Source organism: the organism of the source record quoted next, unplaced genomic scaffold (assembly GCF_019419815.1).
Source record: "Pyrus x bretschneideri cultivar Hongxiangsu unplaced genomic scaffold, Pyrus_bretschneideri_v1 Contig2, whole genome shotgun sequence".
Classification (NCBI taxonomy): Eukaryota; Viridiplantae; Streptophyta; class Magnoliopsida; order Rosales; family Rosaceae; genus Pyrus; species Pyrus x bretschneideri.
This window is the reverse complement of record NW_025999501.1, coordinates 1,574,740-1,599,845: the sequence shown is the minus strand read 5'-3', so window position 1 is coordinate 1,599,845 and position 25,106 is coordinate 1,574,740. Positions and strand designations below refer to the sequence as shown.

Sequence of the window (25,106 nt, the reverse complement as noted above, 5' to 3'; positions counted from 1 at the left end):
TCAAGCTCGACTGATTGACTCAAACGCCACGCTTGAAGCGCATGCGACCAATTCTAGCAACCACAAATGACGAAAAAACCGTCGTGGTCGTGGTAATGGGCGGCAAGCCCAACCACGGGCCCAAGGTCAATAGAACGCCGGCCCCAAGGGAGGATATATGACCCAGCAATGCCCACCCCCTTGCCTCTAAGGCCCCGAACTTCAAAAAGAAGGGTAAAGCTCTCGCTCAATCGGCTTCCATTGAAATGGATATGTGATATTGTTGTGGATCAAAGGATAATTGGTCACACATATGCCAAGCTAACCCCGAGGCTATTGTCAAGTATCATTCCCATCGTGAGTCTAACTTTGCACATGTGGATCATCCGAAAGATGCTACTACATCAATGGAAATATTGGATTTTCAAGAGGTGTCAGCGTCTATGGACGAATAAATTAGACATTTTTATAGGGTGCCTACCCCTAGTGGCCGAACCCACTAAGAGTGGCTAGCCCATCTTCCCTATTTTTCTAGGTTTATGGTTTAATTTCAATTTTTCTAAATCTTGGGAATAATTTGTTTTGAATTATGGATTGTTATTTGATGGATATTATTGCTCAAATTGCTTAATTGAATGAATGGAATTATATTTGTGCATGTGACCAATTCAATCAATTTATTTCTAGGTATATGTCTAGTGGAGAAGTTAGTTGTCTGGCTGATAGTGACATTATCTTACTAACTTTGTACCTAAGAAAGCACCTCTGACAACTCTCTTAGGCCCATCCAACCTGATTGAAGGATACGGAAATGCTCATATCATGTTGTCCAATGGTACAGTCTTAACCATTAAAGAGACACTCTATTCTCCATGTTCCGGAAGAACGTTGCTGAGTTTTAGAGATATTCGAGATAATCAATATCATGTTGAAACCACTGAAGATAATGGTTCTGAATTTCTTTGTATCACTTCGTATGAATATGGCCAGAAGCATATTCACAAGAAGTTGGAACGTCTCCCGAGTGGGTTGTACATCACAACCATTCGCGACATAGAAGCCCATTATGTGGTCGGCCCTATGCCTGAGTTCCAGAGCACTTTGATGCTTTGGCATAACCATTTGGGACATCCTAGACATGACATGATGCGCCGTATCCTCAAATCATCTTATGGGCATTAATTACCTCCCTACATTGGATTCCCACCATGCAAAGCATGTTCTTTAAGGAAATTAAATACTCAACATTCAATTACAAAGATTATTCACAACCCCCCTAAGTTTCTTCAGAGGATTCAAAGGGATATTTGTGGACCTATCCAACCAACCTGCGGACCACTTAAATACTTTATGGTGTTGGTTGATGCATTGACACGATGGTCACATGTTTGCCAGTTGTCCACACGCAACGCTGCATTTGCTAAACTCCTAGCACAAATTATTAAGTTAAGAGCTCACCACCCTGATTATCTGATTAAGTTGATTTGACTGGATAATGCATGAGAGTTTACGTCACATACTTTTGACAATTATTGCATGTCAGTATGGATTGATGTGGAACATCCTATACCTTATGTTCACACCCAAAACGGCATGGCAAAAACTTTCATAAAGCGCCTTCAATTGATGGCTCGGACTTTGGTTATGTGAACCAAACTGCCGGTATCTACCTGGGGCTATGCAATATTGCACATAGCTATATTGGTCCGCATGAGGCCCACCGTTACCCAACCACATTCACCGTTACAATTGGCCATTGGATACGAGCTTGATGTCTCGTATTGACGGGTGTTTGGGTGAGCCATTTATGTACCAATAGCGACGCTACTACGTACCAAAATAGGTCTTTAGAGAAAAATAGGAATCTATATCGGTTATGATTCACCATCAATTTTTCACTATTTAGAACCCTTGATAGGAGATCTCTTTACCACACGTTTTGCGGATTGTCACTTTGATGAGACAATCTTCTCATCGTTAGGGGGAGATAAGCATGCTAACGTTCCTGAAGAACCTCACGAATTGTCGTGGTATGCTCCCACTATGTCTCATTTAGATCCTCGCACTGCCCAGTCTAAAACTAAGGTGTGACGAATTATAGATCTTCACAACATTGCTCAGAGTATGCTAGATGTTTTAAATGATCTAGCTAAGGTTACAAGATCACATATACCTGCTCCAAACGCACCTGTAAGGATAGATTTACCTCGCATACGTCACCAGCCGGCTTGGGAAGGCCGGACTGCCCCTAAAGATGGGGAGGCCACACCTTCCGCGTGGCCTAGTCCCACCAACTAGTGACCCTAGTTTGAATCCGACCATCGCTCACTCATCCATTCCAACGCATGAGGTTATTCTAGATTACAATGATAGTCTTAGACGAGACAACCTGGCTCTCCCGAGAATCGTGAGATTTTTGTCCACTACGCAGTATTGGATGAGGTTTGGAATCGGAATAAGATGATCGTCGACGATGCATTTACGTACACAATAGTTACTGACATCATGCTTAGCGATGAAATTTAACCACGTTCCGTTGATGAATGCCAATGTAGAACAGATTGGTCAAACTAGAAACAAGCAATCCAAGTTGAACTCGATTCGCTTGCAAAACATAAAGTGTTTGGACCTATTGTTCCTACACTACCAAGTGTGAAGCCCGTTGGCTACAAGTGGGCTTTTGTGAGGAAGCGTAATGAGAAGAATGAAATAGTGCAATACAAAGCACGCTTCATAGCGCAATGCTTCTCTTAGCGCCCTGAGATTGATTACAAGGAGACGTATTCCCCCATAATGAACGTTATAACGTTCTGCTACGTTGTCAGTAGTTTCTAAAAAACTGAATATGCAGCTTATGGACGTGATAACTGCATATCTCTATGGGGATCTAGATACAGAAATATACATGAAAGTTCCATAAGGACTTCCATTGACTAGTTCAAATAGTTCTAAACCACAGAACACTCTTTTAATTATGTTGAGGAGGTCACTCTACGGATTGAAACAATTCGGGCAGATGTGGTATAACCGTCTAAGTGAATATTTGACAAGTCAGGGTTATGTGAACAACGAATTATGCCCATGCTTGTTCATAAAGAAGTCACATTCTGGATTTGCAATCGTTGCAGTTTATGTCGATGACAAGAACCTTATCGGAACTCCCGCAGAGCTTGAGGAAATTGCTATGCACTTGAAATCGGAATTTGAGATGAAAGATCTTGGAAAAACTCAATACTGCCTTGGCCTAGAGATCGAGCATTGTTCGGATGGAATCTGAGATGAAAGATCATGCTCCATTGAGTTCACTACTTTTGTCATGTTTGACGTTTGTTTGACGTTTGTTTTAGACATTATGCATACTTCTCACTTTTCTCCTTAGTCTATGGGTTTTCCCCATGCCTTGGGTTTTACCATAGCGAGGTTTTGTGAGTTTTACTACCAATGCATACTTTCTTTATATTTGAGACTCGCATTCACCCGTTGTGCTGATGACTTTATCAATTATTCTACCTTCTCTGCTGAAGATCTGATGCGATGGTTTGTTGAGTATTTACACACTTAAGGGGGAGTGTTGCAATCATATTTAGAATAGGAATGTGATTGTGTAAATCCTAGTACATCTAGGAATATCTCTTATATTCCTATTAGGAGTTGATTACCTATTAAGAGTTGTAATCCTAAAAGGGTAAGGTTTTTGCCTATCCTACTACTATAAATAAAGGCACAATGGGGGTGATACAACACACACCTCACAATTAAATCACTCTCTCTTCTCTCATAATACTGCCGGCCCCCTCTTTCTAATACCTTAGATTAGTTCAATCAAATAGGTTTACAACAAACAACTTAATAAAGCAAAATCAACTTAAAATTCATGAACTATTAGAAAATCCATTTTCTTGTTTTACTTTATTAACTTGTCAAATATTTTAAGCCTTTAGATTGAAACTAATACGATCTTGTCACTAATGTACATTAAGTTCTTACAAGTCCTCAAAATGAGGACCTTAGGAGAGCAGGACTTTGTGCTGATGGGGACGGGGATTCAACAAAATTTCTAAACACCGATGGAGGAGGGGACGGAGGGCGGGGGCGAGGATGGTAATGTGACCCCCGGTCCTGACGCATGGCATAGAATAGCAAGGCGCAGCAGAAACTTTAGTAACATATACGTGGAAACCAAAAATCTAAGAATTCTGAGAATGCAGGACCAAATTCAGAAGATCTTACAGCACAAAGTACATGGCTAATTAAACGGAATGTATATTTACATAAGCTACGTTCAGTTTTGCTACATTCTACATGCTAATTCCTCCCGTAATGCAGTAACATTCTTTGACTCTGAACAAAACGCGAGGACCGATACATAACTTGATTGGAAGTTACAATGCTGAATTATCCCTTCCTTTATATTAACGAGTATAAGTGATCTCAAAGAGGAGGCCGTGGCAATTCAATCTTGACATTGGCTTCCTCTTCCTCCCGTCAATTCAGTTTTATATATCTGATCCGGGCAGGGCATCTTAGACACAATTCAAGCTTAACCTGAAGTTCTTATCAGGCGACAGGATCAACTAGACCGTAGGCTACACTCCAAAGAAGGATCTATCTCCCATCCAAGATCTCCACATGCAGTAAGAACAGTGGAAAGGATGTAATCATCCACCTCAAAACCTTCTGCTCGCATACGGTACATGAGCTTCATAGCCTCTTGGCAGAGACCATTTGTTGCATAACCCACTATCATAGCCTTCCAAGAAACCAAATTACGTTCTGGCATGCTGTCAAAAACTTCAAATGCCTCTGTTACGTACCCACATTTTGCATACATATAAATCAGAGCGCTACCTACAAACACATTAGACATGGCAGGACTTTTGTTTGCAGAGGAGTGAATCAATTTCCCATGCAGAACAGTTTCCAGCTTAGCACATGCTTTCAAAGCGGATGAATAAGTAAACGCGTTGGGCTCCACCCCGTCCTCCATCATTTCTTTCAAGAATTCCAGAGCTTCAGCCTCATGACCAAGTTGTGTACAACCAGAAATGATTGCAGTCCATGAGACAACATCTCGTAAAGGCATTTGTTGGAGGACCCTTGTGGCATTGGAGTACTCTCCACACCTACAGTAGAACCACACTAGAGTACTTCCTAGGTGTAAATTGGTTTTGAGTCTTTCGACCGAGTTCTTGACTATCTGTGCATGAACTTCTCTCCCCATCACCGAATTCCTCATCCCACCACAAGCTCTGAGGATGCTTACAATGGTCAAGTTGTTGACCAATATGTTCCGCCTCTTCATTACTTGAAAGAGATATATGGCCTCCTCACTGAGGCCCTTCCGCGCATACCCCGCTATAATAGATGTCCATGTAACTGTGTTTCGGTTTCTCATTCCATCAAATACGTTTCTCGAGTGTACCATCTCCCCACATTTTGCATACATATCAACTAGAGAAGTGTCTATGAAAATATCATTCTTGTAAATCTTCTTAACTATGGCACCATGCAACTGTCTCCCAAATCCTAATTCCTTCTCTTCCCCACAAGCCTTGAGAACACCACACACTGTAAACTCATTCGGAGAAAACCCATCACTCAACATCTGCGAGAACAGCGAAAAAGCCTCCTGTCCATGCCCTTGTTGCGAACATGCAGTGATCATAGTTGTCCAGCAAACAACATCCCACTTCGGCATCTGATCAAATGCGCAGAAAGCACTCACTAGCTCTCCGCACTGCGCATATAATTTAACAACGGCGCTGTCAACAATCAAGTTGCTCCAACCCCCTTTCAAAACACCACCATGAATTTGCTTCCCAAGCTCATAATCCCCTCTCTCACTACATAAATTTAACAAGCACACGAACATCTTACCATTCGGCACAACCCCATCATTGATAGCTTCCCCAAACAACCCCAAAGCCTCATCGTCAAAACCAAAGTTCAAGTACCCATTAATAATGGCAGTCCAAGAAACCACATTTCTCACAGTCATTTCATCAAACACCTTCCGGGCGTCCCCCAACTTCCCAAAAACCAAATACGCACACATCAAATTGTTGAAAACATACGTAACCGGGTTCGCCAAACACCTCAAAACAATCGCATGCAATCTCCTCACTTCTTTCAGACCGCGACATGACCGAAGCCAAAGAGCAAGCAAGTAGGGCCGTAAGCTTTGGCTCAGCGATTGAGTACCCGAAAATTCAGCCTCTGGGTTTTCGTGGGAGTTCGAATTCTGAAAATCTGACGCAGAAGATGAAGTTTCACAAGAAAAACAGCGAAAATTTGATGAGGTTTTGAGATAATTAGGCTTTGAATTCGAATGCTTTGTGTGTTTTGGCGGTCGAATGGAGAGCAGAGAAGGTGTTTGATAAAGGCTGATACCAATACGTGGCGGCAAGAAAGTCGGCGAAAGCATTGCCTGTTTTGCAGGTTTGAAAAATCCCGCGAAGCAAAGGAGAAGTCAGACACAGAATCTGGGTCTGAGAGAGCTGGGCTCCGCTTCGCATTAAAAAACCAGTGTAGGTGGTGTAGCCGCCAGCTTTCAAAATATTCCCCTAATTTTTTCTTAACTTTTTGTTTACCCAAAATAACTTTGCACATGGATCTTCGGGGAAAAATAATTATGTTTATACTTTTAGATGCAGGTTCGATTTCTACCAATTCTCATCTCTTGATGATAAATTATTTAACCGACCAATGATATTTCTTGTTTTTTTTTTGAAGAAGAAGAAAATTAATTTAAAGAGAAGCCTTGATAACACTCAAAGCCTCAAAAATCAAACAAAAAAGTGTTTTTTGCTTGGGCAAGTACACACTCATCCCAAACATATAAATGAGTACAATTGTGCTCAAAGGTGGTAATAATATCTGCTGTGAGGTTTGCTTCCCTAAAGACATAATTTCATTTCACCGAGTCAAAAATGAAGCAAGCCACTTAATGTCTTCAATGATGGTTCTCCCACCAACGCTATTGTTTTAGAAAAAAATAAAAAATAAAAAATAAAATTATGACAGAAAAATATGTTTTTAATTTATTTTTTTTTTGGGGTGAAAGAAGGTTTGGGAGAAAAATTTGGATCTAGTAAAGGGTTTTAATATTGAGAAGAGAAACATTGTTTAGTTTGTTAGCGAAATAGTTATTTATTTAGTTTGTATCAATTATTGTTTCAAAAATTTCAAGTTGCTTATCATTGATCTGGACAAGGGGATATGGAAGCCCCCTTGGTGCCTTGTAAGATCCCACATCACTCAGGGGAGTGATCCTTATATGTATATTCTCATCCCTACCTAGCACAAGGCCTTTTGGTAGCTCACTGGCTTCGGGTTCCATCGGAACTCCGAACTTAAGAGAGTAGCGCGCGAGAGCAATCCCATGATGGGTGACCCACTGGGAAGTTCTTGTGTGATTTCCCAAAAATAAAACCGTGAGGGCGTGGTCTGTGCCCAAAGCGAATAATATCGTGCTACGGTGGTGGAGCAAGCCCGGGATGTGGTGGACCTCCGGCGGGGATGTGACAATTTGGTATCAGAGCCTAACCCTGGCCGTGGTGTGCCGACGAGGACGTCGGGCCCCTAAGAGCAATTCCACCCCTAAAGACTTTGTGCCAGCACCCAACTCATTTATCCACCCAAGTAAACAGTAATAGACCCCAGTAAATAGTAATAGACCAAAGCATCTCCAACCCTAACAAAAAATAGTCTAGTCAATTTTATTAAAATTTTATTAATTTTTATTATAAAATAATAAAAATAATAATTTTATTTTTAATTTCTGACTTTAATCTCTTTAAGCACTTTGCAGCTTTTTCTTTCCCAACCTCACTCCCACACTCCAAAACCCGAATCAACAGCATGATAATCCCGGCTCCGATCAGAACAACCTTGTACGAACGAAACCCAGAAATAACAGAAACAATCTTTGCAGACAACCTCATGTCGTCTCTGCAAGCTCTGTTGCCAGGCCTCGAAACGACGATCGCGAACCGTTGTGTCAAAACACCGGTGTTGTAAACCTCCAATAGGTTTCTTGCGTGAATATCGAGTCTTGCGGAAAGCATGTCCAAGTCGCTCTACATCAGGAGCTTCCTGCTGTACCAAAGATCGACGCAGCGACGACCTCCTCTCCCTCCTTTTTCCCTCCGTGGCTCCTTGCCCTCAGACGCCACGCTGGAGTCAATAAGGCATCACTTGGGTCGATCCCAAGGTCTGTCAATTTCGAGCTGGCCTGGAGACCAGCTTGGGCTGAGTGCCAGCCTTGTTTTTTGGCTAAGTGTCGACCTAACAACCCCGGGTGGAACTGCTCTAAGCGGGGTGGATTGTAAGATCCCACATCACCCAGGGGAGTGATCCTTATATGTATATTCACATCCCTACCTAGCACGAGGCCTTTTGGGAGCTCATTGGCTTTGGGTTCCATCAGAACTCCGAAGTTAAGCGAGTAGCACATGAGAGCAATCCCATGATGGGTGACCCATTGGGAAGTTCTTGTGTGAGTTCCCAGAAACAAAACCGTGAGGGCATGGTCGAGGCCCAAATCGGACAATATGGTGGAGCGGGCTCGGGATGTGGTGGACCCCAGGCCAGGATGTGACATGCCTCATCTCAATTATTGAAGACATTAAATGGTTGGCTTATAGGTTTCTCAACATTCAATGGTGGTATATTTTTAAAGAAGTCAATTTTGTAGCTGATAAGCTTGCTAATGATGGGATATCGGTGTCTAACCCCCACTTTTAGGATTATTGCTTCCCTGCTTCGGCATTAAATGCTTTGAACCTTGGTTGTATTGGAGCAGGTTGTTTTAGAGATTTTTTTTCTTTAATAAAGTTATTTTCCATAATAAAAAGGGGCATTAATATTTGCATATGAGGTTTACTATTCCATTTCTTTATCCCACAATGTACTTTTGTCTTAAAATAAATTTGGTCTTCATCTCATTTTTAATTAATTTGATCACAAGTTCTTTTTAACTTTCGATGAATACAATCACTAGAAAAGGGCACTTCAAATTGAGAAATATACTCTTGCCAGATGTTTGTTTTGTTGTTAGGCTCAAAATTTCATCTTTTTGTAATTCTATTAAAGTCATTGTATTTTAGTAAAAGAGATTATAAAAGCAAACTGGAAAATAAAAGCTAAAAAAACAAACGAAAGTAATAAATGGTGAATTGCCGGAGATTATAATCTTTCTCTTTAACTTACTACATCTCGATTGAAACCATCTCTCCTCTCCTTGTGTCGAATATCACTTGCACTAAAAAATAAATGAAGGTAAAAGAATGATTTCTTCTTTAATTTTGTCCAAAAATTGTTTTTTAGCCGAATTTCCAACAATTTGAAAGTTATCAAAGAGACCTTCTAAAAATAAATAAATAAATACTGTCACTAAACCCTGTTCATTGGCCTGAATAGGTGTCACTAAAACTCTGTTCATTGGCGCAAACTCCTCCATGGTTTCCACTGCCACCCTCCAACCCTCATGTTCTTTCCCACTTAGAGCCCCTAAAACCACCACCAGAGATCGCGTCTCTTCTCTCTCTTCCATCAAAACCTCGCCGAAATCTATCTCCCGATCTTCTAGCATTACCAAGGGTATGAACTTTATCCGTTGTTTTATTTGATAATTACGTGCTTGATTCTCCATTACTGGGATTTTCATGAATTGGGTATTGGTAGTGTGCAAGTAATTGTTGTTTTAATCCCCATTTGGGGTCCCAAATTCACAATTTGAGCTTTTGGTTTGAGGGTTTTTGTTGCTGGTTTGAAGGCACTCTGCAACAAAGAGCTACGTTGCTTTCGATTCTTTGTAAACTGGGTAATTTTAATTAGCACTAAGCATGCTAGTAATTGTGTTTTTGTGGTATCAATAATTTTGTGTGTGTCATTTGTCAAATTAGGAAGTGAGAAAACTAAATATGTATATATTGATGAAATTGCAGTTCCATCATAAAACTAATTGGCAATATGGGGAGTAGCCCAAGATCATACAAGCACATAGCAAACCTTGTCTCTCACCGATGTGGCGGATTTGCAAGCCTACACATGGACAACAACTGGGTGACGTGAAGCGCGTGTGGCCGTTAGGCTTCACACTTGGACAACCTGGCTCTGATACCATGATGAAATTGTGGTTCCACCATAAAACCAATTGGCAATATGGGGAGTAGCCCAATATTATATAAGCACATAGCAAACATTTTCCCTCATAGATATGGGACAACTCTCAACATATATAACGCGTTTCTGAAAGCCACTTAGTGTTACGGTCTAGTGGTATTCTTCTTCACTTGTGAGAGAGAGATCTTAGGTTCGATTCTCACCTAAGGCGAATTTGAACCACATTATTGCTAATCCATTATGAGGCTTAGCGCACTCCCCACCCCTTTAGTGTAGATAATATCATTTGTTCGAAAAGAAAAAAAAACTCGTGTTCGAAAAGCGTCAAAGAAACTGGGAAATATTATGTTGGTTTCTTAGGAGGTACTGTTGTTGTATCTATGTTGAGGGTGTTTGTTACTTTTTTGAAGTCAATTTTAACAGATATCTGTTATCTACTGCTAGGTTGTGACTTGGTAGTTAAAAAACCAGTCAGGTTACGGTGGTCCTACGTTATTGCTGCTACGGTTGGTGATACAACTGCAATGCAAAATAGTTGTTCTAGTGGGCAAGAGTTGCTCATTTCTGGTCTTCTAATCCCACGTCTGTTGAAGATCAGTCCAACAACGGAAATGGTGAGGAAGGGGAAAGGAAAGTTGGTGTTGGGGGTTTGGATGACCATAAAATGATTCAAGCATGCGATAAGCTTATTGAGGTTTTTTTGGTTGACAAGCCCACTCCAACTGACTGGAGAAGATTATTAGCTTTCAGCAAGGAATGGGACGATATCCGGCCTCATTTCTATAAGCGGTGTTAGGACCATGCAGATACGGAGGATATCTTGGAATGAAGCATGAGCTACTATGGCTTGGACAAAAATTGAAAAAGGTAGGTATTATGAATTGCTTAAGAGTGATACTATCGTACTTGTTACCTAAATGTCTTTTATTGAGATGTGTGTGAGTTAACCATGTCTTTCTGTTGACTCTAAAATTTACAAAACCTACGTGGCGCGCAGGCCGAGTAACTAATGAGCTAACTAACGTCATTCGGTCGAATGCGGGGCGTGCCAACTCGTCGGCCGAGGAGTAAAATTTGTTGTCGCGTTGGGTGCGCTGTCGACTTCTGTATCTTGCGATTGCGACCGAGGAAGAAACGCTCTCGGTCTCTGGGTTCTATAGCCTGAAGACAAGGCTACTAATTCTGCGGAGTTCACAAGTCGTCGAAGCCTGATTCGGTCACTGTGATTATATTCGTAAGAGTATAAGCACGCCGAATCGAGACCAAACTATATGGGCACAGATACTCGAATGTGATATATGTCTTGATGGTAAACGTAGTTCGGCCGTCGGAATGCCGAACCCTGAAACTTACTTGCGAGTATCCAATCATAAACTCACTCGGCGTCCAATGCGCCGAGCAATGCAATTCGTAACACCCAACTATGCCGGAAAGGCTTAGTAAGATGACCTTTACCAACAAGGGTTCGAAAACCCTTCTCGGCCGAGACTTAGATAGATAATCGGTCGACTTCGACGCAGTGCTGTTTATCCAAACTGAAGGTGCTCCTCGGTCGGCTGATTCTGCGGCAGCAGTGCTGTTTATCCAAACTGAAGATGCTCGCCGGGTGCTTCTACAGTGCTGTTTATCCAAACTGAAGGTGTGTCGGCAGCAAAAGAAAAGGAAAAATCTCAAGGTGTTTGAGAGGTTTTGCGCAGGGCAATTGTATGCTGATGTTGAAGGTCCTTTTTACGTTGCACAACGCCTTGTATTTATATGGTTAATATTTGCTTGACACGGCTAGATAATTATGTAGAGTTCAATTGGGATTCTGCCACCTTCTCCATATAATCTGCGATATCCAAAATCCCAAATGAGCTAATGTAGACCACGTGCATTTGTGGTAATGGCCCCAGGGAACAATTCTGATATTTGATGGTATCTTACCCTGCATATCCTTCCCTCAATGCCACGTGCTCCTTCCTTATCTTTTGCATGGCACCAATTTAAACCAAAGATTTGTTTTGATGATGTTTGAATGCCTCACAAGCCGTGAATCTCTATGGTCCAACTTCCATGCACCAATGACATTCTAATTTGTATGACTTCATCATTACCCCAAATTACGCATCTTGACTTTTCAAACCCTATTTACCATGTTGCTCCAATCTAATAACAGGAATCCCAAGTCCACTTGAATTGTACTTGTTCGAACATATAATGCAAAAATGCTTCAAATTAAAAGATAATTATTATGATAAAAACCATAATATTATCCTTTAATTGTAACAAATATATCTTCATTTTCATCCAACGGTTAAGAGCTATGCTCATTCAACGGTCCAGATTACTCCGGCCTATAGTGTAAAATCGGGTCCAAACACTTTCTTAAGACAATACTTGTGGGAGTTAAGATTAAAAAGGATGTTTATAATTTCAGGACTGTTCACTTGTAGTGATGAAATTATGATTAGTCTTTCCCTTTTAGTGATGACTATGAGGAATCGATATGTTCGTGTTTGTTTTATTCAAGGGATGGTTAAATTTATTTTGAGTTTGTTTGCTGCTAAATTGATAGTGTTTGGATGCTACTCTTTCACAGGTTGATGAAGATGTGCAAAGACACAATGAACCTCTTAAAGTCGTTAGAGGGGCTCAATCAGAAATTAGTGAAATAGTTTCCAGGCGCCGCAAAGATTTCACTCAAGAATTTTTTGTGCATCTCCACACTATTGCCGAATCCTATTACAACAATCCAACAGAACAAAGTGGTGAGACTATGTATCATTTAATTATTTATTTTTCTACAAATGTGCAACCCATTAACAAATATTGGTATCATTTAATCACCATCTTCCTCCTCGCCTTCATCCATCATATACTTAGTATATTGTTAAAAGAGACAAATAATTGTCAAGTCTTCATTTGTAATCATGTCATACATGTGTCCTAAATTCTAATCAGCAGTGTGGCTAAAATTTCGTAGCCATTATATTGTGGGTAAAAATTGTTGAAGTTTTTTTTTTATACGACTAGCTTTGGCAAGTATTGGAAATAAGTGCTTGGTTGCTGTAAAAGCATATGATTCTGCAACTGAAAGCATTGAAGCACAGAATGCTGCAGAGTTGAAATTTCAAGATATTATCAACTCTCCTACTGTTGATGCCGCTTGTAGGAAGATCAATCACTTGGCTGAGAAAAATCAACTCGACTCAGCATTGGTGATGATGATCGCAAAAGCTTAGTCAGCTGCCAAAGAGTCGAGCATGACGAAAGATAAGGTGAGATGATGGCTTGCCTCAGAAATACTTGTCTCTCCCAATTTACATTTAAGCTGTCGCAGCACTATCGTTACAAATCAAAGGTGCAAGATGGATACAACTTACAAGTATCATTTTGATTACTTAGTGAGAGAAGGGGGTCAACCTCTTCCATATACATGGATTCAGGCAATATAATAAAGTTGGACTCTCATGTAGATCTCTGCTATAGTTTACATTTTGGCATTAGGGTCATTGACGATCCTAGAATTATTTATATGAACAGTTTATGGAGACACAGAGTCTACTGAATGGAATTATGTATCTGTGCCCCTCCAATGGAAAGGAACCAAGAAAAGCCAAAGATAGACAATTTTTCATTTGTTTGGTGGTGTAATGCTTCTGCTAATTTTATTCTTTGTTTTAATAGGTAAAGGACTTACTTTATCATTTGTACGTCACCGCAAGAGGTAATCTTCAGAGATCCATGCCAAAAGAAATTCGGATACTAAAGTATCTTCTCACAATTGAGGATCCTGAGGAGCTTCTGGCTGCCTTACACGATCCATTTACCCCAGGAGAGGAACTTGAAGGGACGGATGTTGATAACCTTTTCACGTATGCATCATGAACTCAATTACTCTTACTATTAAGTTCGTGGTATAGTAAGAAGTTTAATGGTTATCCTCGTACTTCAAAAGCTCATCTATGCTCTCATTTTCTCTCCTTGCCATATTTTGTCAGGACCCCGGTGCAGCTTCACACCTGGATGAAGGCTATTGTGGATGCTTACCATTTCAGCCAGGAAGGCACTCTAATAAGGGGAGCAAGAGACCTCATGAATCCAAAGATCATTCAAAAAATGGAGGAGTTGAAGAAGTTAGTCGAACACAAGTTCCTGTGACAAAGATCAATACTAATCTCCTTGGCCATCCATTTAACTCAGATCAACTTTGGATATTCAAGAGAACCGTAGCCATGAATCTTCGGATTTTCTCAAGTTCCTGGTAGCATGAGCTACGAAGCCTGGAACTTCAAACATCGAAATGCTCTGTCAGCCTTATAGGTTAAACATGTTGTAGTTATTTCCTGGAATTTTGTAGTCTGATGTACACCAAGCCTTTTTTTCACTGTAAACTACACAGCTGTTAAATTATTGGCTCATAAGTGTGAAAATTAATCAATTGTAAGTCCTGCTAATCCTCCGTGCTAAATTAATTAACAGGAAGCTTTATTTCTCCACAATTGAATACACCATGTTGTTAATATGCTTTCACTTGTTGTCTTATGCTGTCAGACTATGAATTTTAACCTATTCACATAACAAAAAGACATGCGAACTTTTGTTTTGGTCAAGTAAGTTATGGAGTTGAGGCTACTTAGGTGGATTGACCTCCCAATAAGAAAGTTGACCTTGATTTCATTTTTCGACCGTAACCAAGGATTGAGGTAGGTTGAGGATTTACCTCTGATGATATGTCACTGGTTGGCCATATCCCTAACTCCTGTAGACCTGTTGTAGGTTCAAATTGGGTAATTTTTCAGCATGACTGCCATACATTTGTTTTATCAATCCATTTGTGTTATAGCACGTACATTTATATTAAAGTATGTTGCCTTTGGTCGTATTCATGTTGATCAATTTACCCTAAGTAGTTCAGCCATGATTAAGATGTTCATAGTGTCCATTCGATTAATATTTTTGTGTGACATCACATCATTCCTATCATCAGGGCTTTGCCAATTCACTCATGTTACCACATGATCGTATCAATTATGTTGTTTACTCATATTGTAAAATGTCTTCAAAATCCCACGTGACTAACAGTAAAATATTTCTCCTTGGAGGTTTGGGCTCAAAAGGCGGGCCTTGGTATAACTGTAAAAATCCGGCCCATTGCAGGCCCAAAAAACCACTCAATATTTTATAGTTTCGTATGTTTTATTTTATTCTTTTCCATCTGCCAAGCGCCCAGCTAGGCGTCGCCTTCTCATCAGTAATCAAATTATTACGATGAAGACGAAAAGAATCCCAAAAATTTCGACTCCACTTCAAGTTACAGATTTTTGCGCGCAATTTCAAACCTCCGTCGTATAGATTGTACGCTGACGACTCAGCCGCCGGTAACTTTTCTTGCTGTTTTCCCTCTATTTTTTCGTGGATTTTCGATTGCTTGCTTGCTGCCAACAGCTTGGAATTAAGAGGAAAAAAAAGCAAAATATGCAACTTCTAGGTTTCATTCACATAATTTTTTTAGCTAAAATTTGAATTGCTATCTAATCTCTGCCTCAATTCTGTTCAATTATTTATTACTGTTCGTCTGTTCAAATTTTGGTATAAGAAATTTGAAGTCTTAACATGATTAGCAGTATATGAATCAATTTAGTTGAATTGGTGCTGAACGGATTTGGATGCTGATTTTTTTTCAGCAAACAACCAGGTGTAGGTTGATTCGCTGTTTCGGAGGGATGAACCGGAAATCTAGTTGTGCTATTTGTGAGAATTCAAATCTTGCTTCTATCTGTGCTGTTTGTGTGAATTACAGGTATGATATGTGAACTTTGATCGTTTTTCGAATTTATGGGTGATATTATGAATTTATTCGAATCATTATAGAGTAAATAAGTATAACAATTCTCTTTAATCGTCTTATAATTGTGCGTGTTGTTTTCAGATTAAATGAGTATAACAATTCGTTAAAGGTACTGAAGAGTCGTCGTGATTCATTGTATTCAAGATTGACTGAAGTGCTTGTCGCAAAGGTGTGTATCTGTCTTCGAGCTTGGAAGAAACGAGGTTTCCCTTTCTTTTCTGTTGTTTCATTTTGTTTTTGTATGCATTCAAATGGCCTGTATTCCACCAAATAGAATGATCAGCTAGAATCCTGTAAGTTAAGTAGAATGAAAATGGTTTTTCACAAGATATTATCTTTTGTGTTCTTGATATTATTTATGCAGTGTAGTATTTGCAAATGCCTGTGGACTTTGACATGATTGAAATTCGAAAGTGTTCCGTAGAGTGTCCATTTTATTCCAAGGGGAATATCACTAAACTGCAAATATTCTGAGGATGCAAAGATGGGTCATGGACTCTAAATAGGCTCTGAGTACGAATACGGTTTGTGGCATGAAACGATTCCACTATTACTTAAAAATTAAAATGATCATTTATTGTATAAAGATAAGGTTACTCATTCATCTTCGTTAAATAACTTAATCTTGAATAAATGTTGGGTAACCCATATATGTGAAATTTGTCCATTGTGATAAAAAGTTGTTGGGAAGTTCCATTTTGCTTCTTAGGTGTGTAGTGTGTACACGAGTATGTATTCTCTTGTTCTTTAACCTATTAATGTCACTTTTCCAGTAGATTATAGGATATGAAATCATCAGAGTTCTGTACAATTTATTTCCAAATTCAAGGCATCAGAATAGTTCACTTATACTGATGCTTTACACATATGTCAGGGTAAGGCTGATGATCAAATAAATTGGAGAGTGCTTCAAAATGAGAAGCTTGTGAGATTAAGGGAAAAGCTCCAGTGTAATAAAGAACAGCTTGTGCAAGGTTGATTCCTCTTCTCAAATACTGTCTAGGCTGAATATCATTGATGTGTTTATATGAATTTGTTAGACTGACTGAGATGTTTACAGGGAAGGCTAAGATTGAGAAGACATCCTATGACCTCAAAGTCAAATATGGGGTGCTTGATTCGGCCCTCTCTGTGGTACCTCATGTTTTTGAATAATTTAGTATTTAACTCCATCAAACGACCTTTAAGATATATCTTGACTTCTAAGTTTTCCTATTTGCAGTTGAGAAAGAATCGTGTGGAGCAATTGGATAAGTTCTATCCTAACCTTATATGCACTCAGAACTTAGGGCATGTAAGTCATTTTAATACTCCTTAAACTATAATTACTTCTTTGATCTTCACTAATTAATGGAAGTTAGTATAGCTTTCTTGTACAAGAATGCATGATGATAAATAACTACGTCTTTATTTTGATCTGTTTCACTTTGAAGTTATGCTATCTTGATGGGTTTGAGATCTATCTCTGCTCTGTATTATTTTTTCCTTCTCTTCTTGACATGTTTCTTATTTGAAAAAAATAATAATGCTTGTTGCATTCTCTGAATGCAGATGGCCATTACCTCTGAACGCCTTCATAAGCAGTCAGTAGTTATAAAACAAATATGCAAATTATTTCCCCAACGTCGGGTAAGCACTTTAAAAGTAAACGTGTCTTGACTTATTTGCACGACTTATAAGTTATGATCATAATTGTATTCTTTATTATGAACTCAATTTTTAATTATATTGATACACCTTGATGACTGTGTTAAGCTTTTGGCTGACTCTTATAAGTAGAATTATAGAGCACCCAATTTATTTATTTTTGAAAAAACAGCATTACTATAGTTTGGGGCTAGGGTTGTTAAATCTAAATTTTTTAATGTTTATTGTTTCATTTAGGTGATTGTAAATGAAAAGAAGAATGATGGATCTGGTGGTCTATATGATCAAATTTGCAATGCATGCTTACCAAGAGGGCTAGATCCACACACTGTTCCATCAGAAGAGCTTGCTGCTTCCTTGGGGTAATCTCTATTTAAAGTTGTATATCCAGATAAGCTTTAAAGAAGGATGCTATTGTGGAACTTGACAATATTTAATTGCTATGTTGTCTTACTGAGATTCATCACCTTTTCCTGGAAAATGTCTTTGTTCCTCTTGTTGTATTTGTTATGAAGTTAATGTTTTGTTATTAGTTAAATTCTATTGTTATGAAGTTAATGTTTTGTTATTAGTTAAATTCTATCCAGTTGGATCATTTTTAGCTAAGGTGATATCGCATTTTACACTGATAACCGATCGCTATGGTTGGAGAGCAGGTACATGGTTCAACTCCTGAATCTTGTTGTTCATAACTTAGCTGCTCCAGCACTTCATAACTCAGGTTTTGCGGTAAGCATTGTTCACCCTCCTGATGAACTTAAATATTCTTTGAAGACCATGGACAAAATGTTTGAGGGCTTAAAAGTACCAATGATGGTTATAAAATATATCAAAAACGTTCTGGAAGTAATGGGGAACTTTGATAATTTACACTCTCAGAAATTTTCTTGTATATAAAATGAAAGTGATTCATGTGTCAAATTAAATTGTTCATATTGTTAGCTTATAACTTGTGTTTTTATTTTTCTCAATACTGGGAACACTTTTGGTTCGGGAGGAAAGCATACCTTCATTGGGAACATCTTCCAGTGAAAGCATTTTTATATTTTATATTTTGGAGGTGCGCTTTGCTTCTGGAGAGACATTTGAAGCTTCATTAAAACCTGCCCGTTGAATCCTGCAAACCATATGTGCCAATAAGTTTTTTATGTAGTAGTTATGGATTAGTTATACCTGTGTTTTGTGCTAAATTTGGATTGTCTTACTTCAGGGTTCTTGCTCTCGGATATGGCAAAGAGATTCTTATTGGGATGCATCCCCTTCTTCTCGGAGGTACTTTGGCTAGATATATCAGATGACATGGCATAATTGGACTTCTCACCCTGTTGACTGACAAACTTATGTTATTGCAGCAATGAATATCCCCTCTTTATACCACGCCAAAATTATTGCTCCTGTAGCGGGGAAAATTGTTGGTCTGACAGGAGCTCAAGTAATAATTTTGGTGTTGCTTCAATAGAATCCGTGAGAAAACCGCGTCTGGATTCTTCTGGTGGTAGCTTTAATTATTCTTCTGCTTCTGCACACAGTGTTGAAACGCACAAAGATTTGCAGAGAGGGATTTCACTTCTTAAGAAAAGTGCGGCATGCATTACAGCGTATTGTTATAACTCACTATGTTTAGATGTCCCTTCTGAGGTATCTACATTTGAAGCATTTGCTAAATTGTTGGCAACATTATCTTCTTCCAAGGAAGTTCATTCTGTGTTCTCGTTGAAAATGGCTTGCTCGAGGTATATTGTCCAATAGCTCCTTTCTTTGTGAAATATGTTGTGTGTTTTCATTTCAGTTTCATTGTGCAGAAACGAAGTAGTAACTGTTAACTTTAAAAAAATTTGGACAGACATGAAGTCCTGAACTTCTGAGAGAGTTTTTTCTTGCAAAGTAATAACTATTATCTAGTTTTAACAATTTTTGGATCTTTATTCCTGGACTTTTAATGGTTTTCTTAATATTCAATATCTTGTCAAAGAACTCTACAGGCATGCCATGGATGGTATATAAAAATTGATTAGAATTCCTCTTTTAACTTTCAGGTCATGTAAGCAAGTTAAACAATTAAACAAGTCTGTGTGGAATGTGAATTCTGCCATATCGTCAACCACTCTGTTGGATAGCGCACATGCAATGGCACTAATGGTATGTTTTTGGGCTAAAATCAGTTTCGTTAGGAGATGTTGGGTTCTTAGTTTGTGTACTTTTTTTTCCTAATAAATCACGCCATTGGTTTACCCTATTAGTAGGACTTATGCTCTGTCGTGACTTTTGAAGGAATGTCCTTAGTTCTCCTCTTTCTCACCTTTCCTTCACTATGGTCAGCTGCTGGCATATGCTGCCGGGCAGCATGTTAATTGACATGATGTGATCCAAGTTCCAACAAGGGGCATATAAAGATAAACAATCATAGAATCCTTGATTGGTCCCTAAATCTGACGGGATACTTTAATACCTTGAAAGTCTATATTTGCTTTCGTAGGAATGATCTTGTTACATAGCTGTTCATTAGATACATGGATACCGTACTCGATTTTCATACATTTTTCTCTTGTTATGCAGAAAAACTTAAATGAAAACAACCTTCTTTGTTCCACTGAGTTGTCTGAAGGGAAGAATGAATCCCTTATTGAAGGATGGGATCTTGTGGAACATCCGACTTTTCCCCCTCCACCATCACAGTCCGAGGATATTGAGCATTGGACTCGAGCCATGATCATCGATGCTAAAAGAAAATGATTTGGTGCTACAACGGGGTCTATCTGCTGCTTTCTGTAAGTTCACCGCTTGAATATTTCTGTGCACAATTTATGCTTGGAACTCTTTGAATACTAACATTTTCACTGAAAAAAAGTAAAAAATTGGTCTAATTGTTCATACTTCAATCGAAACTAGTTAATATTGTATATTTACTAATCACAACCAATATTATGTTCCTAATACTATTATATTTATGACAGCCTCTGTTTGTTTATAATCGTAACTTTTTTCTAGCTACCAATTTATGCATCCTTGAAATTTAATGTTTCTTCTCTTAATTTCTCTTTTTTCTGGACCGGACAGGTAAATCAAGGTGGAGACTTGAACAAAACGCAAGGCCGGCGGACCTTGACGGGATAATCTGGTGGTTGTATATTCTTGTAAATTAACATAGATCGAGGAGTTTTACTATTATTATTAACTTTAGTAATCTCTATCCTTGAGATTAATTATGCTATAAGCCTTCAAATTAGCAGCCAATAAGATGTGATCAAATGAAATCCTGGGTCAATTCTCTCTGTAAACTGAATATTATTGGACCAAAATGTGTACGACATACAATAAAATTAGCTTAAACGGTTCTGGCAACAGTAGCCTCCCCTATGAAAAGAGTAACAACATTTGCGGAGTTGGTAAATTGGAAAAATGCTTCTTTCACTTTTTCCTCTTCTTCGGGGGCTGAAGGGCCTCTTCCTCGTCCTCTTCTCATCGTCCTCAGGTTCCTCCTCATCCACAATTTCCTCCTCGTCCTTGACCTCACCTTCATCGTCGTCCTCATCGTCCTCATCATCTTCATTGTCTTCATCTCCGTCATCCTTGCCATCATTGTCATTGTCGTCATGATTATTGCCATCTTCCTCCTCCTCTTCACCATCTTTGCCTACTTCGCCGTCTTCTCCTCCAGACCCGGCTTTGGAGTTGTTACTTTTCCCATTAGGGTTGTTCCCAGCGCCACCTCCATCTTCCGAAGATAGCTCCTCATCAGTGTCTCCAAAGCCACCGTCATTGTTCTTCTCTTCGTCTCCATCTTCGTCCCCATCAACTGCTTCGGAGTTGGAATGTTCACTCTCATTGTACCCCGTGACTTTTCTGTCCACAAGTTGTTGAGAGCACGAAAGGATCCTGAAACCAAAGGACCACAGGATTAATGGACCACAGGAGTTCTTAAAAGGTTATATTTTGCTACCCAATACCTACAGCGAAAATGTAAATAATATGACTAATTAGCTTTCGGTTTAGTGATATTCTTCTTTTAAGAGTATAACAGTTAATGGAGTTCAATATCATCAGTTGATGGTCCCTTGCGCAACCAAATGCAATATCATCATATTTTACTCTTTGTCCACAATTTACATACATCTGTGCCGCTCATTTATTGAAAATGATAATTAACGGATGACAGTCAACCTTCTGTGGGCAGACAAATATTTTTTATTTTTTTGTCAACCGATCGATTTTATTATATTAGATATTATAGTTAATCACTGAAGGAATTTAAATTCACGCAGTCATGTAATAACTCAACATCTTTCTATCACGATAGTAAAATATTACTTGCTGCGGGCAGGCAAAAATTAACCAAAAATGATTTGTGATGTACAAATAATCCTAATTTAGATTTTCTTTATTTTTCTTGTTTGTTTGGAAAGGGGAATTTTAACATATATTACAGGTGCCAAAGATTTTCCAAATCCAAACTGACATGACAGGTGCTGAGATAATATCTGATGAACAACAAGAAAAAATATAATTATTTTATTTTATTTTATATTTTAAATAATCAAATAAACTTGTACGAGGACCGTTGACTGGCATAACAAAACAAACGACACACACAGAATATCCTATCATCATATTCTTCGCAATAATATTTAATAAATAATGAATATTTTCAGCAAAATAAATAAATAATGATAAGCTGCAGTAGTAATTAAACATTTTTGAGGAAAAATCAGAGGAAAAAGGAAAGGAGATTTTTATGTAATTTCGAATTTAAAAAAAATATATATATAACGAAGAAGAAAAAAAAGCTAAAACTGGACTACTCACTTGAGAGAAAGAAAGCAAGCCAGAGGCGGTAAGCAGATTCGCAAGAAGAGCATCCCAGGCGCACGTTAGCAGCAAGAGCTGACCAAACGTAGCTTCAACTAGTTGAACGACAGCAGCACCACCACTACTCGTCGACGTACGCCTTTTGGTCTCCATTTGTACGGACTCAACGACGTACGGAAAACGCCCTGTCAAGACAGACCGTCAGATCTGTTCCCCCTCTCGGCCCCACCGTTAGATCCGCCAGTAAAATTACAACTTTTTCACTAATTTTAAATTTATACTTGAATAAAAATAAAATAAAATTAACTGTAATAATAGCTATAGCAGGCAGCCGGAGTGTTTCCGGGAAAACTAGGAAGGGAAGGAAACGACGACGTCGAAGAGAGTGGTTACCTGAAGAGAGCTGAGAGCTAGCGAAATTTGAAGCAGCTGGTACTGAAAGCTTTGGCTTTCTTAGAGAGAGAGAGAGAGAGAGAGAGAGATCTGAGAGTTGCGAAGCTTGTTCGTCAGCTGTTGTGGTTTGGTGGTGAGAGAGTGAGTTGTTTGTCCTAAAGCATCAGGAAGCTTTGCGTAGGAATGGCTTTCATTTTGAACCGTTGGATTGTGATCCTGGAGAGAAAGGTTCTCTCTCTCTCTCTCTCTGTGTTTCTTAGAGTGGGGGGGGGGGGGGGAGAGAGAGAGATTGAGCTTAAAGTTGGAAATGAATGAAGTATGGTCAATGGGGCAGCATGGGCAGTGATGCAGTGTCATGCTTCTGCTGCCCGAAGAGCAGTCAGACTTCCCATATATTAATTTTTTCTTTTGGAATTGTTTTTATTTTATATCGTCAATTCAACATCTGTCGTTTATAAAATTTGAACTTAGATATTTTTCATTAGAGTTGTGACGTTGTGACAGTAAACCAAATGATCATGTTTCGTGGACAAAAGTAAATACTTTGAGCATATAATAAGAGAGAAACACAGTGTAAGTTCTACATGTACACAATAGTATTTCCGATCATCTTTATTATTCGGTTAAATGTTTAGTGCGTCAGACTAACTTCAATGATGGGCTAAAAGCCAAATTACTTTTCAAAATTTCCTTCCAAATCCACTCCAACCCAAGGGGAAAATTTGAGCTAAATGCTAAATGCTCAATCAAGGCCAAATTCCCTCCAAAATTTAGCCCAGAAATCAAAGTGGACTTCACCCAATATTTATCGAAATTTAAATTTTTTTAAATTAAAATGTTCATAAAATTAATTTACGATAGTCTAAATATTTATTTTAAAAAAAAAATAATTTAACAAAAAAAAAGCCTAAGTTCATTCTTTAATAATCCCGGGTTAAAATTTTAGGCTAGAACGGTTGGAGTAGAAAAGTTGTTTCTGTGCTAAAAGCTAAATTTTCTGAATTAAAATATTTGACTTGTAGCCCAACCATTGGAGATAGGTCTGAGTGAGGCAAGAAGACTTTCCTCCTTTCGAAGAATAAGCAAAGTATTGCCTTTTAAGAGACGGGAACTTAACTCCAATATAAGCCCTACCACAATGTACTATACAAATTATTAATTTTTAATAGTGAATTTCTTCATGTAAAATCAAAATATCATTCATTAAAGGAAAAATGTGGTACAAATTTACGTTCTAAAAAATGTTAGGTGCTAGTTAGGCAGCGAAATAAGGGTCTAGCACCTAGGTGTCTAGGCAGGCCTAGACAATTTTTTTCAATATTTTAATTAAATTTATTGTAAAAACATATAAATAAATGTTTCCTTATACTTAAAAAAATAGATAATTGTACTAGGATTTATTATTTGCAAAATAGAATGACATATAGATTACAAAGTATTCATATTGAAAACATGGGAAACCAACATGTTATGAGTGTTAATTCATCCAAGTATTCAAGAAGTCTCTTTCAATCTATTGAAGAAAAAAAATACAAAATGAAAGTTATCTATTTTCTGTCTAAGTGAGAGTCGTGACCTAGGCGTATGTCAGGTAGGTCTAAGCATCATTTCTTAATTTTCAAATGCCTAAGGATTAATCGAGGCAGTGATAAGTCACTAGCTAGGCAGGGCCTAAGTGGCTCTAGACGAGATTTTTTATAACAGAGGGTACAAATACTTTATGTTTGAAGATATTGTTTGTTTGACCCATTATTAATTAGACTTCTTAGTAACCTAACAAGACAATGAAACAATGCTTATTTTTCATAAACTTTTCAGTACAGAATGTTACTAGTATGCGTATTATAATATTGGTGGAAAATATAGTTGGTTGCTAGGTCATAGACCTGAAGTATAATATTAAGAACTAAATCCACATCTTATATGACAAATAGATTAATAATAAAACGTGATTGTGTGACAATCACCTGAAAAATAAATTGAAAACCTTAAAAAGTTCGTTGGTGATACTTCAAATAGGCTAGGGCTACCAAGTGCCCTCCACAAAAAGGAGTCAACAAACCCTAATACATGATACATATGATCTGTCATTATCTTGCTTATTTCACTTTTTCTGTGATAATGCAGTGCAGTGCAGCAGCATAATTCCTGTGAATTAGTAGCTTCTTCATTACTCAAATCTCAAACCACTTTTGTTGAAGCACTAGAAAAAGCAAAATAGAAAGAGATAATAGATAAAGAATAATATCATAATCTCAGCATTTGTCCGCACTAATTTCCCAAACTCTTTGAGACAAAGGATACCCTTTGTGAACAGGGCACT

General features: G+C 38.5%; 3 protein-coding genes and 1 pseudogene across 4 annotated transcripts; 2 read left to right on the top strand and 2 right to left on the bottom strand.

The window, feature by feature from the left end:
- Positions 1 to 4,442: 4,442 nt before the first annotated feature.
- Positions 4,443 to 6,663, bottom strand: LOC103934468 (pentatricopeptide repeat-containing protein At4g18520, chloroplastic). Its single transcript, XM_009344214.3, has one exon. The coding sequence runs from the start codon at positions 6,401 to 6,403 to the stop codon at positions 4,550 to 4,552; it is 1,854 nt and encodes a 617-aa protein (XP_009342489.2). The 5' UTR covers positions 6,404 to 6,663; the 3' UTR covers positions 4,443 to 4,549.
- A 1,380-nt stretch (positions 6,664 to 8,043) lies between these two features.
- Positions 8,044 to 14,247, top strand: LOC125476678 (annotated as a pseudogene).
- Positions 14,248 to 15,301: 1,054 nt separating this feature from the next.
- Positions 15,302 to 20,838, top strand: LOC125476698. 2 transcript variants are annotated; one of them, XM_048583070.1, is made up of 14 exons: positions 15,302 to 15,467; positions 15,774 to 15,889; positions 16,019 to 16,106; positions 16,812 to 16,911; positions 16,998 to 17,047; positions 17,160 to 17,231; positions 17,489 to 17,566; positions 17,822 to 17,946; positions 18,241 to 18,313; positions 18,795 to 18,856; positions 18,937 to 19,317; positions 19,621 to 19,723; positions 20,141 to 20,352; positions 20,642 to 20,838. In XM_048583070.1, exons 2-13 carry the CDS (start codon positions 15,813 to 15,815, stop codon positions 20,315 to 20,317), a joined length of 1,386 nt encoding a protein of 461 aa, XP_048439027.1. In that variant the 5' UTR covers positions 15,302 to 15,467; positions 15,774 to 15,812; the 3' UTR covers positions 20,318 to 20,352; positions 20,642 to 20,838. The 2 variants fall into 2 exon arrangements, with proteins under 2 accessions (XP_048439027.1, XP_048439026.1); XM_048583069.1 differs by having other exon boundaries at positions 16,998 to 17,071.
- An 11-nt stretch (positions 20,839 to 20,849) lies between these two features.
- On the bottom strand, positions 20,850 to 23,061 carry LOC125476699 (uncharacterized protein DDB_G0290685-like). Its single transcript, XM_048583071.1, has 3 exons — positions 22,784 to 23,061; positions 22,388 to 22,575; positions 20,850 to 21,460 (listed from the first exon to the last, which is right to left on the bottom strand). The coding sequence occupies exons 2-3, from the start codon at positions 22,438 to 22,440 to the stop codon at positions 20,905 to 20,907; spliced, it is 609 nt and encodes a 202-aa protein (XP_048439028.1). The 5' UTR covers positions 22,441 to 22,575; positions 22,784 to 23,061; the 3' UTR covers positions 20,850 to 20,904.
- Between the last annotated feature and the right edge of the window lie 2,045 nt (positions 23,062 to 25,106).

What these genes read in the sequence shown, in the direction of transcription:
- LOC103934468 (XM_009344214.3), bottom strand. Translation starts at nt 6,403, where the DNA reads ATGCTTTCGCCGACTTTCTTGCCGCCACGTATTGGTATCAGCCTTTAT.
- LOC125476699 (XM_048583071.1), bottom strand. Translation starts at nt 22,440, where the DNA reads ATGCTCTTCTTGCGAATCTGCTTACCGCCTCTGGCTTGCTTTCTTTCT. An exon ending in GCTTGCTTTCTTTCTCTCAA is followed by an intron (nt 21,461 to 22,387) that starts GTGAGTAGTCCA and finishes CTTTGGTTTCAG; the next exon opens with GATCCTTTCGTGCTCTCAAC.
- LOC125476698 (XM_048583069.1), top strand. Translation starts at nt 15,813, where the DNA reads ATGAACCGGAAATCTAGTTGTGCTATTTGTGAGAATTCAAATCTTGCT. An exon ending in GCTGTTTGTGTGAATTACAG is followed by an intron (nt 15,890 to 16,018) that starts GTATGATATGTG and finishes TGTTGTTTTCAG; the next exon opens with ATTAAATGAGTATAACAATT. An exon ending in GAGCTTGCTGCTTCCTTGGG is followed by an intron (nt 17,947 to 18,240) that starts GTAATCTCTATT and finishes GTTGGAGAGCAG; the next exon opens with GTACATGGTTCAACTCCTGA.